Here is an 18,236-nt window from a genome sequence, read left to right on the forward strand (position 1 = left end):
AAAAAAGAACTTTGCTCTTTATACCTTCCCCCCACCGCCACAATGTGATAGTATATCTATCACACTGTTTATGTCATATGTAAATCATAGCTGACACCTCAGACTACCTATACATGTTCCTAACCTCCCTTCTTCTCTTGAGAAGGATCAGAACAGGCTTTGGGCCAGACACACTATTCTGCAACAACCACCCCACTCTTAGGCAACTCTTTTCTGCACGACACAGCATACATGCACGAATAATGAACCTATGTCTACCATTAGGAGTAGAGAACAGTTCAGAATATAAGAAACTGCCTTGGGAGAGGGCTGCAGCTGCTAAAAAAGCCTAGCCAAGCCTGGAAGAGCCACTGTGAAGGCAGGCTGATGCAATGGGCCAGAAGCAAAATTCACTACCCTGGCACTTCATTGCCTCTATTGTCTTTCTAGTTCCCACCAGTTCCTGTGCACACCATCAGACAAACGAAGTATTACTTAGTATTTCAGAGGGAACAAGACACTTTCATAAATTATTTCTTAATGTTACTGATAACATATACCTACCTAATAAATCTGCTATCAACTACAGCAGTAGCAAATCATGTTTTAGACCTAAATTAAGTAAAGACCTACAGCTATTTAGCTGGAAGGATGTAAGGCTGGCTACTGATCCGAGCACTAGGATGATATTAGTACTTTGCATTTATTACCTACCCAAGTAAGTGTTTTGGAAAGATGATCGCACTTTTATTTTTTAAATTGCAGATCAAGAGATTAAGGCCCAATCTCCAAAATATCTAGATGCCTAAAAATGCCTACAGATGCTTAACCAATTTGTCAGAAGCATTTCAGCATTTCTGTATCATTAGACCCATACATGCAGTGCATTTAGAAAGAACTCTTTGGACTAGATTTCACCCTGGCAGTGGTGTCATCCTAGCACTCTGCGGTAGCTTACTTTCTCTTTTGTGCTCACCCTTATGCTCCCAAACTAGGTAAGACTAGTAAGTTTATCCAAGTTTATCTAAGTTTAACTTACTAAGACTAGTAAGTTTATCCAAACTAGTAAGTTTATCCAAGTTCCTAGAATTCAGAGTTACAGAAATGAGCTTCCAAAGCATGGAAGACACAGTCTTTGAAACAGACACATTTAAGATTGTATACTGGTCAAGTACTAGGAGAATCAGGAAGAACTATAGCTGACTCTCTCTTTTAAAAAGGAGAAGCACTATACAAAATTAAATGTATTTAGTCTCAACACCATGCGAGGTAGAAGTACTTTACAAATGCAGAAACGGAGTACAAGAATGTAGATGGAATAAGGCAGCAACACAAAATACAATGCAAAAATCAGGAACAAAACTCAAGTTGCTTCATCGAAGTCCATTTTGATAACTGAAACAGTATTTACCTTTAGAGTGCCCTTGAAGATATTAAATACAACTGAAACCAGGCTTTGAAAATGAACACAGTACTTTGTATACAAATATGGAAAGTAGCATGACTTGCTAAATAGTCTAGTGTATAAAATACCTAGAACTACGTACATTAGTACAAATGAAGAAGTTAAACCTAAATGGATTAAAGTATTAGCACCCTACAGTAAGTTTATTACATTAGGTTTTCTCCTAAGGAGTGTGATTCAGGCTAGCTAAGCAGAAGTGGTTTTACACCTTTTTCCTCATCTCATTCTGAATGCTCGCCCCCTGCCCCCCATCATTCCCTTCTACAGCCTTTTCCAGGTATTTTATAGTTCAAGATCATAGCTAAATTTGCTCATTATGACTTCAAAATAAGCAGTTTACCCCTACTGTATAAAGAGCTCTCAGGTCACCCACACAGAGTTCCAGGAGCTGCATTTCAAATTAATCACGTTCTTTTCATAAATCCATTCCAAAATAAGGTCGAAAACAGTACTGCCAGTTGAGATCCAGTTTACTTGTAGTTTTTCTTTGGGGGTTTAACCAAAACTCCTTGTAATATTGGAAGTGACAAATTTAAGTCAGTCAACATTGCCGTCCTAATTGCAAAGTGTAATACAGCTAGAATCCTAGTCAGAACCATACAAACTAAGGAAGAAAGTTTTTGTTGTAAACAGCTGTCTAAACAAAACAAGATGTGCAGAAAGGGTACTAGTCTTGAAGAAGAGTTTGGGGGTTTGCTTTTAATTCTTGTACTGGTTGAACAATCACTGCAGTCTTTTGTTACTCAGAAAAATTGTATGAATTAATGAAAATAAGCAGTATTTTATTTCAATACCAGATTTATGGTTTGTGTGTTACACTGGGGCTGGCTTGACTGACATTAAACAGATATATCTGAAACACAAAATAACATAAATTAGACATGCCATGAGACATGTACAATTAATTTCTACTAAAATGTGGATAATTAAACCCACTTCTACGCCAATTCTTTTAGACTTTTAATGGTGATAGTGACTAGTACTTTAGTAAGAGGGTAAAATTCAATAAAATGTACAAGGACAGCCATACGACTCAAAGATAATGTTTGCACAGCTTCCAATTCCATGGTGACAATATACCCCCTCCAAAACAGAAATAGGCACTTCATCTTTAAAAATGAAGCACTTTCTTTTGTTCTTCAGTCATCATCAACAGTTGGCTTGATTGTCACTCCTCTTCTGATCTGACCCCAACCAATTAAACTGCAAAAACAAAAACAGTTTATATTACTTTTAATAGTAGTCAGAAATATCAAGGATAAATTAACATCCATCTGTCATGCTTACGCCTTCAGTTCTCACATTTTGAATTTTCTCCACTTGTCTCCCATCCAAAATATCCTACAAGATCTAAGACTGGTTAGTGGAAAACACAGGATAAAAAAGGATGATGTATGTTTGTAATCAGCTAAGGGCGTACCTTTGAACAGTAAACTAAAAATCTGAAAATTTTGTCATTTGTGTTGTACTGGTGGACTCTAAATCTATTCACAGCTTGATCTCTTTCACCTGTGCCTGAAGTGCTGCATTACTTTCAAATAGAAATGAAAATGTGAACATTCAGACAAGATGACAGTAAGATTATAAACAGAGCTGTAACTCTCAATGAACATGTAACCTATAAAGGTAACTCAACTCTCAGGTAAGTTCTACTATTTATATTCAGTAAAATGAAGGCCCCTTTTATAGGCCACTGTTGCCTCAGAAAAACACGCTTTTAAAAAGAAATTAAGATTATGTCCATTTCCACAATCAGCAGGCAGTCCATGCTATTAATACAACTGTCTTTAAAACATTTCCAGTTTCTGGCAAGGAGATACACAGAAACCACATGTTCATCTCAATTTAGTTTGCTAAGCAGTAGACCCAGTCTCTGGACACCAGAAAAGGAACTGAAGTATATTTTAGCCCAGCACTTCCCACTTTTTAGGACCATATCCACAGGTTATAACTAGTCCACCTTTGAATCCACTATTCCTTGGAATCACTAGTGTATCCTGTTTGCTTGGCCATTTGCTGTTTAACCTCTACGTCTCTATATATTTGCTTTCTATTTTATACCTCCTTTTCGTCTCTTGCTTTCTCACTTTCTTCCATCTTTTCAGTACTCCATTGCCTCAGGCTACGAGTTCCTTTTCACAGTACCAACCGTACATTATCTTTACTCCAACTGGATTTTATTATGCTGCTCTTCCCAGTTTGCCTCCTTTCCCTTTTCTCAACTTTCAGTTTCCTTATGTTGTCTCTTTGTCCTTTTAATACAGCATAGAAGGCAACTTTTTAATAACAACAACAGGATCTTTATAGCACACTGCCACTACTTGCCCACCCCACAATCTAGAGACAAGTGGGCTTTTTGGCAAAATTTGGTCATGTTTTTCAAGTGGGAAGTAATCTACAGAAGCAACAAAATTCACATTAAAATTTGCACAGGCTGTCAGTCTATAGCTAAAAAAAAAAAAGCATCATTTCCAATATAAATAGTTTCTCCTCTTCCTTCTGCTTTCCCTGACTTAATTTGGATCCTGCCTCTTTTTTTTCCCCTCCTGTTCAAGACATTATCTTTTTTCCTTGTTTTTTTTTAGGGAATAATCTCTTCCCTAATTTGTCAGCTAGCTCTGAGACAGCAAGCACTAAATTCCCGCCTATGCTTTCCTGTTGATCGGAAAAAAAACATGCATCCATGGATATTTAAAGCTTGGTTCTTTTTCATACAATAGAGACTTCTTGTAAAAATGGCTATGTTCCCTTATACTACAAGAGCTGTGCAGGGTCAATGAATCTAAATACCCTTATGTTCTTATGATATTAATTTAGTCTTATGGAACAGAACAGGTACAGCGTGCATAATCATCTAAAGAGAAGTATGGCACTAAGACTGAAATGAATCATCAACCAATTCTGCTCATCATTTTCAGCCTTCAGATGCTTCTGCGCAGTCATTTTATATTTGTAATCTGAATGGGTCAATCCAGTTGATACTTTTTTCTTTCCTCTCTGCTCATAGTACATAAAATACTCGAACCTTAGAATGTCCCTCCTCCATTCCCCTGCTATTACTTCAAGGTTGCACTAGAAAGCACATGCAGCTCCACAGGTAGAACACCACTGACTTAGGTGTGTATAAAGACAGGCTTTGGCTTAACATTACTAGAATTTCCAAACCGCTCTGCCAAGATTGCCTACCGTTAGCTCAATTTACAGCATGGCAGTTTTGGCAACAAACCATGAACCTCAGATGTTTCCTCGTCTGTTAACTAATAGGTATCTACCCAATTATAATGCTTCTTTAAAAACAAAGAGGCTAGTAACAAAACGAAGCATCCCACAATAATGGTGTCAATGTGTCAGGAGAATCCAGAGGGATTTTTAAAACAGACATACACTTACCTATTCTAGAGCAGAATCAGATCCATGTGTTTTTTTTGCTAACTGTGTAACAACCAGGTACTCTACCAATTTAGCACCAACTTACCGCCAGTGTTTCTCAACTCTTCGACTCAGGGCAATTTTTTCTCCCACTTCTGTGCATACTGGGTTAGTTAGCACAATCTTCCCCAAATCAGCCTTTACTGCACTGACTCTCCCTCCAGTAGATAAGGATCCTATGTTTACCATTAAAACTTCATTCTTCGATAATTTTTGCACCTGAAGACAGACATACAAAACTCTGAAACATAAGCTTTAGTATTTAAAAAACCATACCACAGACAATATTGAGTATCTTCTGTTACCCATCTGCCACAAAAAAAAGATATATCTGAGAAATGCAAAAACTGTAAATATCCCCCCACACAAACCATGCACAGCAACATCAGTGGATGAAGTTTATATGTGAAAGGACAAATATGTAAATATGTTGTGCATGTAGTACTACAGGTTCTTGGTATGATATACTTTCTTGGAATTTCTCTACATTTTCTACAAAACATACTGAAGATTGCACATACTGTATTAAAAGCATAAACAGTCTCAGGTATTGCTACAAACTGGAGTGTTATACCGTTCTTTTAAATAATCTGGATATTCTCATTTCCCTTATGCCTACACACATCAAAATGATTTCTCAAAAAGTAATTAATTTCACAGCACAAAGAGAGCACTGAAGCACTTAACTTACTGCTGCATCAAGTAGTTTATAGATTTTAATGCTAACAGGGAAAACTATGATCTTTTAGCTTGATGTGTGTAAAAAGGATCATGGAACAGAAGACTGTGCCACGCATCAAGTTCAGTTTCTTTTCAACTACAGTGTTTCAAAAATACTTAGCTTTAAAAAGTTCTTCAGAGAGAGAATCTACAAAAAGCAGATAGGTAGGACGTAGATCAGTACGTGTATAAACTAATTATTGCACAAATGAATAGGCTGATAGCAAAGGAAAACAACTACCAGCATGTTTAGAAGAATACCTAACTTCAGGACACATAAATACTTTATGCTGCTTTAAACTGATATTAATTCCTACTCCTCTGAACAGCATTCTTCTACAATATTAAATAAGCAGATGGGTTTAGTGACAAGCATATATGAACAGGGAGACAAAATTACTACATAAGAACAAAAAAATGTACATATTAATAAAACTTAGCACAAGGAGAGAAATCAGGAAAACCAAAAATAGGGGTACAGACCTTCGCAGCTTTCTTGTCTCCTTCAGTGCGCACACCTAATAGTCGTCTCAGCAAGAAATAGGAAATTTCTAGCTCTGTAAATATTTCCGGCAGTGCTCCAACTGCACCAAGAACTTGGCCTACCATTCGGTCAGCCCGACACAAAGTTGGATCAATCTTAGTTCCAACACCTACAACACAAGGAAAGTCATAAGGAGTAACTGAAGGTAGCTGTCACATTTACATATTAAAATATTTGAAGATCTAAAAACAACAAACTGAGAATGTACTGGGAATTCCCTATTACCTGAACAGCACTTTCAAATGTCAGCAAGACTGTGAGCTCTGTCTAAGAAATACTCTACTGTTAAAGCCAGTACGATTAACAATGCAAGTTGATCTGCATTGGCCATTGACATTCAGGAAAATTATTTATTTATTAACTATCTAATTTTCACACCCATGTTATCTCTCTCTACGGATATAAATTATTTGAAATTGCTCGTAGCCTTTTTGTTTACTACACTGAAATTTATTGTGGAATGAAACCAAGTGTTTTCAATAAGCATGAAGAAATAAATCTTTTCATAAGAGAATATTCTTACCTATAAGACCCCCTGGAGCAGCATATTGTAGGTCATTGTGTTCGGCAAAGAGTGACACAATTTTGGAAAAAATCGGCTTGCACATGAGTTTTCCTTCACTGTCCTTGGACACAATACCAGGCCGGACCTCAATTTCCTGACCCACCTAATTACAAAAGTGAAAAGTGATTAACTGGTTGTTTCACAGGAACATAAAGCTAACCACTAGTCACAGATAAGACCTACTTGTCCCAAGTTCTACTATTTATACAAGTCCTTGGTTCTGGGCTACTGTAGAATTTCCAGGACTTCTGTTGCACTGTTTACTGCAAATTGAACAATACTGAAAGCTATCTTACAGCAAATGTAACAATTGATTTTCTTTCCAATACAATTTGTAAAACTGCTTTAGCAAAGGATCCTATCAGCAATAATTCCAACATTTAAGTTTTAGTTTAATTTTTTAAAATGACATTTCATTTAGAAATGTTACAACACTGAGAAAAATTGAGTTAATACGATCGGTGTAACTGAGCAGCATCAATAAACTGCAAGACAAAGAAAATACAAGTTGTATAAACGTTCAAAGATGTAGTTTGCTTTCCAGTCTAGCAGAGCAACTTTTAAAGTTTCCATCTATTGACAGTATCCCACAAGCAAAATAAAAAAATCAAAATATACAGAATACTTAAATGGGGAAGTGGGACCACACACGCTTCTGAGGTACTTTTAAAGTTCTTTTGCTCCCCTCTTCTCCCCAATAATTCAGAAAGTAAAAGTGGTAGGACAGAAAAAAAAAAGCTCCCTCAAGTTTTGTAAGCAATGAAATCAGTATCATTATTAGCAAAAATTAAGACTACAGTAACAAAAATGTATTTAAAATATAAAAATCAGTGTTTCTTGTTCTGGTATTTTAAAACAGGAAAGTAAAAATGAGGCACAGACAGAAATGGTAAGTGCCATCTGACTGTATTCTAGTTTAAAAAAAAAATAAGTTATATAGATTAATTTTGTACTAAGCATGCAAAAACTCTACTCATTATTATCATTACAAATCTCCAGACAAGAGAGGGAAAAGGTTACCTTTAAAACACCCTTTAGAATACTGCCACCAGCTACACCTCCCTTAAGGTCATCAACTTCACAGCCAGGCTTGTTGACATCAAAAGATCTAATTACTGACAAGAATAGACCATAACCAGGTTTATAGTCAAGATCAGGTTTTTAAAAAATGAGTGTCTGTCTTTAGCAACTTTGACTGCTTCCCTATTCTTATGAAGGTATACATATATTTATAAATATTACAAAAACATTATTCAGGAAGAACGCTAAAATATGATGAATATTTTATTCCAAATGTTTAAGTATATAGTTGATTTTGTTCTCAAAACCATTAAAGCTGCTCATATAAATAAATGTTTTTTAAAACTGTTTCTGCATACCAGAAATTAAGTTAAAGATCAGTATCTGAAAAAGAAAGCAATGATCAACTATATTACAAAACCCCTTCAATATTCACAATGTCAATTGTGAATACTGGAACCTTGTTTTAATGTCAATTTTTGTCATTCTGAACATGTTCTGTAGGTCTCCCCTGTAGGTCTCCCCTGTTCTACATAGAAAAAAGGGCAAACAAATGGATTCATCGTAGTGGAACTGAATTTCATAATATGCTGGACAAGAACTGAGACTTTGACATTATATTCAGGAGATAAGAGACTAACACAGAAAATCCAGCGAGGCTACCTATAAGAATTTCATGGAAATAATTTAATTTTCAAATTCAGCAGTTTGTCATTACTTTGTTAAATCAAATTTAAATTCACAGCAACTAATGGAATGTTTTTAAGACATAGATAAATTTCTCATCTTTATTGTATTTTAGTGCTGTCACACACATAGAACATACACAAAAAAACAGCAATTACCTCTTAGATTTAACTATAGCAATTAACTATGAACAAACAACACAGCTCTCAGAAAATATGCAAGTTTTAAAATAAGAGCGCACTAAATGCTCCTTTTAAACCTACCTCTTTTTAGAGCATTCAGCAACATGCTATTCTAACCACAGATACATGTAGTACGGTTAGCCACAAAAGCAGACACCTAAGCATTTACATACCAATAAGCCTTGGTTCAGATGTGAAGTCTCGCAAAGGGACTGGGATTTTCTTCACTATATACTCACAAACTACTTCAATGTTGTATTTCAACTGTGCCGAGATTGGAATTATTGGAGCTCCTTCTGCAACTGTACCTAGAACAAAATTGAATTCAACATCAAGCCTTAATATAGTATTTACAGCAACATGACTAAGTGTTCTGTCATTGTTAAAAATACTAATGAATTGCAACGCACATTTTATGGGTATTTCCCAAAGCAGTAAGTATCAGAGCATTTACCCTTCCCTTCAACATTTTAGCTCAAACCAGCCAGACCTACTTTGAGGCATTCTGAAACAACCCTTATGCTGCCTCTGGATAACCATGTACTGAAGAGCTTTATAGTTGCTCTCTGAACATTGTGCAAGATAATCTTCTGGTCTAAGGGAGAATTCACTTCCCACACTGTGATAAGAAATACTTAAGATAATTCCACAGAGAGATCGGGTATCTCAGTATTTGGTACATCAGTATTAATTTTACACTCAGATTTCATTCTGACAAACTAAAATTACTATCAATTTAGTGATCTATGTTTTCTAAGTTTTGCAATAGAAATACATATTTTAGAAAAATCCTAATTTTATGGAAGGATGCATTTAGTTATCAGGGCCTGTTAAATATTATTAGTTTTAATTATATCTACATTTCTTGTGATAACTCCAGTTCTCACAAACTCCAAATTTACACATCAAGCCACTCTGACATAGCCGTTGTGAACAGCTTATGCAAGGTGACAATTCTGAACTAAAAAAAAAAAAAAAAGACAGACCTATTGGCTACTTTTTGATGGTGACAATCTAGCTCTGCAGCTTTTCACATACTCCAGCTAAAGCAGATAAGCAGGGAAAACAGCAGAAGTTCCTGGGAAAGATGAAACTCAAAGCACTAGACTACAGTTGAGCAGAAATTTATGGACAGAGTAGGATAACACTGCCTGAACTGGACTTACAGAGAGAGATGAAAGACCAATATTTTGTGATTAGATAAAAGTAACGCATTTATACCTACAAGGTGCCCCTAACAAGTACTGCTTCATTCTCTCCTGCACTGCACTAAAATCACAGTACAATCTCTAGCAAAGAAACAATCCAAGAAGAAACAACAAATTCAGTGAAAGCTACTAGACAAGAGCTATTGCTATTAGTTTTACATCAAGAGCCCTGACCAACAGCCATAACATTATTGTACATAAGCAGTCTGACGTGGGTAAGAAGCACAACTCCAATGGTCTATTTTTCATATTAACAGACTATGTACAACAGCATCATCTAAGCATGGGAAGGTTTTCTATAGATATATAGAAAACCACTATGTCCATGTCCCAACACAGAAGAACTTCCACCATTAACTGGACTTCTGCTGTTGAAAACTTACCTTGTACAAATGCAAGAATCTGTTCATACTGTTCTTTAGCCTGGCTCTCCTTCACCAAATCAATCTTATTCTGCAGAATCAAAATGTGTTTCAGTTTCATGATTTCTATAGCAGCTAGATGTTCTGAGGTCTGGGGTTGAGGGCATGACTCATTACCAGCTGAAAGAAAAGTGACTGCAATATAGAAACTATAAAGATAGACAAAACTCCTACAGTTGGGACATCTACTTTCCATTGTATCTTTATAAAAAAAAGACAGTCAGCTCTCAGTAAGCTACATGTGAAGCGTCCAAGTTAATAAGCACCTACTTTTCTCCAGAAGTTCTGGCTTTACCACCCACACAATATATGACAGGTAGGAGGTTGCCAGAGTCCCCCATTCTACTTGCTCCCAACAGAAACATTTAAAATTTCCGAAGATACTGACAGCTAACTTGTGTCTACTTGACTTATTCCATCCTCTAGGTCTCTAGACATCTCAGTGCTGACTGTAGCATAATGGACAATTCACCTTTCAAGAAATATTTTAAAATTCTTTGGTGTTTTCTTATCACCAAAGCCATAAAAATGCCAAGATCCCCAAACTGTACAACACACAATAAATACATAAAGTATTTGAATAGGGCAGTTATCAGCATGGTTTGGATTTCAGCCATCCAAGAAGCCAGCTTTGGCCTGATGTGCCATTATGGTGGTTAATCTTGAAGTTTGGTCTATCACACTTTCTAGATCTAAACAGGCAGGAGTAATGACAGCTTATCAGCTATCTCAGACAATTTAAACTACAATATCTGAAGCTGTTGTTCTTGTTTGTTGACACACCCTATCCAGGTAACATAATCGCTATTTAGCACTGTAGAGCACTACATTGTTCTATAGACATTTAAAAATGAGTTCTACTAATTTCCCATTGTTTGCAAATCAGAACAAAAATTGTATGAATCAAGATAAATCTCCTGTACCTTGATTTTGTCCATATTCATCTGAGGTTTTACTTTTTGTATTGGTGTTTTGGACTTTGAGTCCAATTTTGTATTGGACTCTTCTGCATGGCTAAAGCTACGTATTTAAAGCAAACTGAAGCTTCAGAAAAACTCAAAATATACCTGTAGCTAATGTATTTCCATAAAATTATATAAATTTTACAGTACTATACTACTACAAGGTTTCATCTTAGCCAACTAATCTCCTATCAATTGGGCCAGCTACCAGACTAATGAGTATGTATAGCCATGTTTAAAAAACCCACCTTGTTAGGGTACACTTTCATTGTAGCATCACTTAATTTTCTTAAACACATCTAAAAAGCATTCACTTGTTTTAATCACTCACCCCACCCCACTAAATTTTAAAACCCATATAAAGTTGCTTTATGACATCAAAAAAACAGAGCTCTGCTTTTGTGTAGCAATGATTACCTATCAACAGTAAAGCTGCATCCATTACTGCTGCACCGTTCAACATAGTAGCCATCAAAATATCATGGCCAGGACAATCCACAAAAGAGACATGCCTGTTGTAGAAGAAGGTTAAAAAGAAGGCCAAAAGCCAATTATCAACAGTTTCTCCGACTAATTTATGTGAGTGGCTAGGCAGACACAAAGGTTAAAAGCATCCTTAAAACAGATAGATAAAATAAACATTTCAAGACAGATGCTGAGAAGTAGTATCTTAAAAGTATTTTCGTAAGAACACAGACTACTGAATGGCTACTGAATAGTTCTTCTGAGTTTTAAGATTTGATACCATATATCCATATTAGGTACTGCTTTAATATTTCACAAATTTACTTGTAAATTAGACTAGATTTAAATGCACCAGAATAATAATTAAAAAAACAAACAAACAACAACAAACCACAGGGTTTCTCTTATCTCTTGTAAAAGACATCTCCCATTCTCCAATTTTAGAAAATTATGCGTCTTTAATTACACTATTATAATTGCATTTCACTTCAAAGATTTATCCACAGAGACAATGTTACAGCTCTTAGTTCCAACCTTATGATTTTATTGTGCAGACCATAATAGTCGATTCACTACATTCTTGCCTGAACCTATTCAGTGAAGAAAACTTGTTTCCTGGTAGCATGCCACCAAAAAGCAAGGAATTAATTTGCTGCTTCACTGACAATGTTATAAAGAATCCAAAGCTTTTAACCAACAGTTTAACAACAGCTGCATGAGTGTCACACTCCAACAGAAGTTATTGTTAGAACAAGTGCTCTACTGGGAATCCAAGGAAAGGAAGGAAATACGTGATTACAACAGTACATGTATTTTACACATAAGCATGAACTAGGAATTTGATGTACAACCGTCTCTGTGACTACTCTCATCTGAACAATCATTGCAAAGACCCATGTAACAACTGTTGTGGTTACTATGCTTGCATAATGACCATACTATGCTTTCTTAGAAATGAAATAAACAAAGGACACCTAGCCTCCACTTAGAGGCCTGATCTCATGTTAAGTATCAGGTTTTCATAGATTCATTTTAAGAACTTTGAAAACTTTTCTGCCTCTAGGAAGAAAAATTTTAACAAAGATCACCCTCAAGAAAGGAATTTTAAAGACGTGTTTGTATGGTCCACCTTAGTTCTCATTCTAGTGGCTTTAAAATGTACTTTTATTAATAGCAGAAAAAAATACCATTTCACTTCAGAGTCCTGCAAATACCCGATGGCAGAAGACACAGCTGTGCTCTACCATGGACTCTGCATCACAACTAACAAAAACAAGGCAGTTTAGATGATACCTTAGATCACGGTTGTCCAGCATCTAAGAACATGTGGCCTGCCATAACAATTCATTCAGCTTGCAGCTCAATGCTTACTATTTTCAGTTACGTAAAAGGAAGTGCACGTAAAGTAAACACAATTTATACCATTCATTTTACAGCAGTTACCTGACTAGTTTAAAGTTCCCTTTGGTGCCAGGAATATCTGTAGGGAACTCATCTGGGGTGCTACTTCCACAGGACCGGTAACACTCTGGCCGGGAACAGCTTGGGTCATCCAGCTTGTAAATCTGTAAGTAATTTTTTAAAATTGAGAATAAGTTTAATTCATCAAGGGTTAGTTACTTATAAGCTTACATCCACCCTGAAATATATCAATATAAACATATTGGCTAGGTTTATAATAATGACTCACCTTTGCATTAGCATAACCCAGCTTGATTGTGATATTTCTTTCCAGTTCATTTTTAAATCTGACAGTATGAACTCCAGATATAGCTTTGACTACTGTCGACTTTCCATGGGCTACATGACCAATTGTACCTATGTTTTAAAAGCAAATGTTTGTCAATAAACCATTGTTTAATTTTGTGCAGTGTTCCATTATGATCAACACATAATTAGCCCAAACTCTCTGTAGCCAGTTGGGTCAGAGCTCCCATCAGAATCATGTATGGGTTCTGTAATAATTTCTGTTTAAACAAACAAGATTCTAAACTGAGCTCCCAACGGACAGATATTTACATTTTCATGAAACTCATTTCAATGCTTAATTTTAGGGTAAAATAAACTTTGCTTTAGCAACTATTCCCCACTTCATTCAACAGTGTTCTTGAAGTAAATTGGTGCTTTTCAAGTTAAAATGGTTTGACAAGTCTCTTCCTGCGTCATGATAAAATTTATAATAAAAACACTATATTTATATTACTGTCTGTTTCAGTAAGAATTTCTTAAAAATGTTGTCACATAGGCACCATATGCTACTGCATGAGCACCAGAAAGAGTCACATGAATGCCCGCTCTTCTTTAGAAGTTTGTTTTTACCTATATTAATTGTTGCTTGTCTGCTGATGACTTCTGGTGAAAGAGGCGTCAACTTGGTAACATCCTGTATGAGGGACATTTTAAAATTTATTAATCTTGTATCTAAATGTTTAAAGAGTACTATATGTATCTTCTTAAAAATTATTCAGTAGTTCTATTCAGCAAAATCCAACCAAGCTCATTACAATAATACTAGATATGCATTCCAGTCTTTTAAGTATCTGAAACAGGACAAAAAGTGAACAAAATCTGATTGTAAATAAGTATAGGTTGCAAATCAAAACTGTAACTGTAAAATGGTATAGGCTGCAAGGTGTTAATGAAAGATGGAAGTAAACAAAACAAAAAACTCAAAAGAAGCTCTAAGACACAAAAAAACCCCTTATCTGCCCCCAAACTTAAATTACACATAACAGGCAAATTCAAATTAACTTTCCATGGGCTACGTGGTGAATTGCACCTATGTTTTAAAAACAAAGGTTTGTCAATAAACAGTTGTTTAATTGGTATAAGGTTCCATTACAGTCAACATATAATTACAACTAACACTTTGGAGTCAGTAGATCCAGAGATTTCATTAGCGTCATGGATTTAACTTTGTTTTCTTTAAATGGCTACTTTTTCCTCAAATACTGTTATTTCTACTTTAGGTATCAGACAAAAATTCTGCTGTCCTAAACAGACTGTTGCATGAACCTACTGGTAGCACCTGGCAAACCAAAGCACTTACAAATACATTCTGTATACTTGAAAAGCAACTCTTTCAGAGTTGTTTTGGGTTTTTTTTAAAGCCATCTGCCCAAATATTGGACAAATGTTGAAATCCACTGAAATGTTCCTCTGTACTATTTTTGAAACTGTTTACAGTTAATTTCCATCCTGCACTGAATTCATATAGATGAGCTGCTCAGTTCAAGCAAAGATTCACGATGCGAAAAGAATCCTCAGTGCAGGACAGGATATAAATATTTTGCTAATAGACAAATAACACACACACATTAATTGACATTAAATCATGTATTTGCACTGTTACATGCAGGTTCTGTGCATAACAATCAAACTTAAACACATCTGTGTAAAAATGTGAATGACTCATTCTATTCTCAAGTATTACATGAATAAAATGTTCACATTCAATACAAAACAAGTTTTGTCCACCTAACACAGGCAATTCAATTTATATGTTTTGTATATCTAACTTAAAATGACTACAAGCACTGAAGTCAACGACGGGAACATGACCTGCAGATGGCACCATCTCAGTAGGGTGACAAGCACGTAAGCATGATACAAATCCTGTCATCAAGAGAACTGTTCCTGGGGCACGTAATTATGCACGCATGCAATTTTTTCCTCAAGACTGGTATAAGGCTAAGTTCAGCTATAAGCTCTAGTCAATTGTAAGCATTCAAGGGCTAGCTGAAAAAGTACAGAATAGGCCTTAAAGGTAATTCCTACTGACCTCCCAACTAGGTCTAACTGTGCTCTTTCCGACTGGCACATGCCATGGTCAACAATGAAAGGAAGTACAGAAACTTTTTGAAATTACTAACATGCTTTGCCAAGGAATATTAACATGCTTAGCTATAGAACAAAAAGAATTCTTGTCCTCAAACCCCAAGAATATCAAACATTATTACTATAAAGGCAGATAAGCTCTTCTAGTTTGCTAAAAACCTGGGAGGCAGCAATAGGATTTTCGACTGGTTTTGTCTGCATATGTCTGTAATAAGCGAGACAGCCCAGGCAAGACATTTAACAGGCAAGACCACCACAGCAAGAGACCGCTGCAACTAATTTTCTTGGTAGTCAAGAAAATGTCCTTGGTAGATCAATCAAGACAGGGCTGGCAACCAATCCATCTAGCCTGATCGGGAACAGAACGCCGATTTATGACTCAACTTTGGAGAAGGAAGAGCCTTTAACAGCACTAAGCAGGACAGCCCTTACAAGGAGGAAACTGCACGTCTCCGCCACTGTCACACAAAGGCTTCACTCGCAAAGCCGGGACGCCAACCCGCCGAGCTTTGGACCCACCTTCAAGCGAAGGGCCTCATCCAGCCAACCCCAACCCGCTGCGACCAGCCTAACCTGCTCCCAGCGCCGCCGCTCTGCCCCGCGCCTACTTCCAGCTACCCCTTCCCTCAGCCCCGGCGTGCTGCAAGTCGGCCCCCCGAAGCACCGCCGCCGTCCGCGCCCCCTCAGACCTCACCGGCCCCAACGGCCGCGGCAGGGCTTGGAGGGAGGCACGGATCCCCTCAGCCTCCGAGCGCTGCCCCCACCCCGCAACGGCCCGCCCGGCCCCGCCACACTCCGCCGGCCCCCGGCGCCCGTATCCGCCGTTCCTCGGCGCCCCCGCCCGCGCCTGCCTCGGCCCGTCCCCTGGGCGCCCCCCGGGCGGGTCTCACCAAGGTGGCGAGGTCCTGCCGGCTGAGGTGCGGCTGCCCCAGAGTCACTCCCGCCTCATCCCCCGCCATCTTGGCCCGAAGAGGAAGCGGGGAGCCTAGCGCGGCCGCCTGACCCCCGGCTCCGCTCGGCGGCGGCGCCGCCGGCGCGCAGCCCGGCACCCGCCGGCCGGGGGGCAGACGCCCAGCTCGGGGACCCGCCCCGCTGGCCGGCGCGGGGCCGCCGCCAGCCCCGCCGGGGGGCGGGAGCGGCTCAGGCGCGTCGCGGGGCAGCCCCGAGAAGGACCCCGGTCGCCCTCGCGCCGGGTGATGCAACCCAGCCTGCCGCAGGGACCGCTCCGCGTGCGCCGGCGCCACCAGGGAAGCGAGCGCGTGCGCGTGCGCATGCGCATGCGCGGGGCGGGGCCGCGGTGGCGAGGGGGTGCCTTGCGCCTGCGCCCTGCGCCTGCCGCCGGGTAACGGTCGTGGGCTGAGGGTGGTGCGGGACTGCTGAGGAGATGCCCGGGGGGGGGCGTGTTAAAACGCACATCTAGGGAGTACGTGTGGGTGGTCTTACACACAGTTAGTGCTGGTGGCACAAGTGTCTGGGGAATCCGCGCTTCTCAGTGTTTCTGTGGAAAGGGGATTGTCTTTTGTCTACGACACGGATGCGCCCGCGGTGACTTTTGTGCTAAGTGCTGTGTGTACTACATAAAGTAAAATACTGCCATTGCTTCGGTAGGGCGATCAGGATGAGGACCTAGTTTAGTTGAAAGATGCACCAAAAAAAGGAGATTCATACTGTGTTTATGTCTAACAGCATGACAATGTAGGTTTAGTTAGTGTAGCGAGTGGGTGTGATGCAGAAAGGAAGATGGGGGTAAAATTGAAGCAAGATATGCTTGTATGTACTGGAAATGAGCATATCTAATTTGAGGTCTGATCAGCTTATCTGCTTGAACAGTAAAATGTCACTCTGCATATGTTAGTAATCTCTGCTGGCCATCGGCCTGATGAGATTTTGAATTTCAACCTTTCTCTTGTTACTGCCTTTTGTAGGCTGAGAGCTTAGTGTTAGGGAGACCATATGGATATAAGACCCTGCCCCAAGATATGAACAGCTTGAATCTTTTGTACCAAACAGCTAAAAACCCTGCCAAATGCGTGCTGTTTTCAGAGTTGAGAACGACATAAATGCTTTAAAAATCTAATAAAATCCCTGATCCAGTGGTGAGAGCCAGCTTACAAGGTTCAACAGAGACTAAAGGCCAAATTCACAACCCTCCCCCGTGGGAAATTGAATTGACTTCTCCTTCATGGAAACTTCTTAAAGGCATAGAGGTTGTTGCTACTAATAGGATTTCTTCTATGATCAGAGAAACAGGTTTTAATGTAAGTAACCAATTATGTAAAATACATGCACATTCATCAACAGTGGCTTTGCCTGCTGGAAAATTTGATGGTTCTCAGGTTTTGCCTGGCTAACTGCTTGGGTCAAAAAAACAGGTTTGCAGCACACAGCCATGTGATTGAAATGCGATGATGGAAATCTGTATAAAACTGGTATGCCTGGTTTAGCAATGCTTGTAACCTCTGACTTTCGCAAATACTACTATTTCCATTCTTTCCTGATATGAGAGCTAGGAATGAGTACTGCTGTGTCTACCTAGAGCAAATACATTGCCAGCATTCTTGTTTTGAAGAAATGAATATGAAAATGTGGTAAGAAACTTTACAGTGTGTATAATGGTGTTGCCAGTGACAAGATGTGTTTTGTCTTGCAACCCAATGATTTTGCACATTGGTCTGGAAAGTAAGTTCTTGTGTCTAATCTTTCATCAGACCACATGATGTTTTCAATTTTGTATAAAATATGTCACTTCTG

General features: G+C 38.5%; 2 protein-coding genes across 4 annotated transcripts in view; one reads left to right on the forward strand and one right to left on the reverse strand.

Moving 5' to 3' along the window:
- Window positions 1-1,896: 1,896 nt before the first annotated feature.
- On the reverse strand, window positions 1,897-16,565 carry EIF2S3 (eukaryotic translation initiation factor 2 subunit gamma). The gene is made up of 12 exons (XM_072848674.1): window positions 16,376-16,565; window positions 13,968-14,031; window positions 13,339-13,466; window positions 13,092-13,213; window positions 11,601-11,695; window positions 10,183-10,341; window positions 8,765-8,899; window positions 7,723-7,817; window positions 6,661-6,805; window positions 6,077-6,246; window positions 4,920-5,092; window positions 1,897-2,647 (listed from the first exon to the last, which is right to left on the reverse strand). The coding sequence occupies exons 1-12, from the start codon at window positions 16,442-16,444 to the stop codon at window positions 2,584-2,586; spliced, it is 1,419 nt and encodes a 472-aa protein (XP_072704775.1). The 5' UTR covers window positions 16,445-16,565; the 3' UTR covers window positions 1,897-2,583.
- A 266-nt stretch (window positions 16,566-16,831) lies between these two features.
- The window catches only part of KLHL15 (kelch like family member 15), a 29,905-nt gene continuing 28,500 nt past the window's right edge, over window positions 16,832-18,236 (forward strand). For 2 of the 3 annotated variants that reach the window (XM_072848750.1, XM_072848741.1), the window contains exon 1: window positions 16,832-17,743. The gene's annotated coding sequence lies outside the window, so the exon portion shown is untranslated. The remainder of the gene's footprint in view (window positions 17,744-18,236) is intronic. The other variant, XM_072848704.1, reaches the window with a different exon arrangement.

This window comes from Ciconia boyciana, chromosome 1, assembly GCF_034638445.1.
Source record: "Ciconia boyciana chromosome 1, ASM3463844v1, whole genome shotgun sequence".
NCBI lineage: Eukaryota > Metazoa > Chordata > Aves > Ciconiiformes > Ciconiidae > Ciconia > Ciconia boyciana.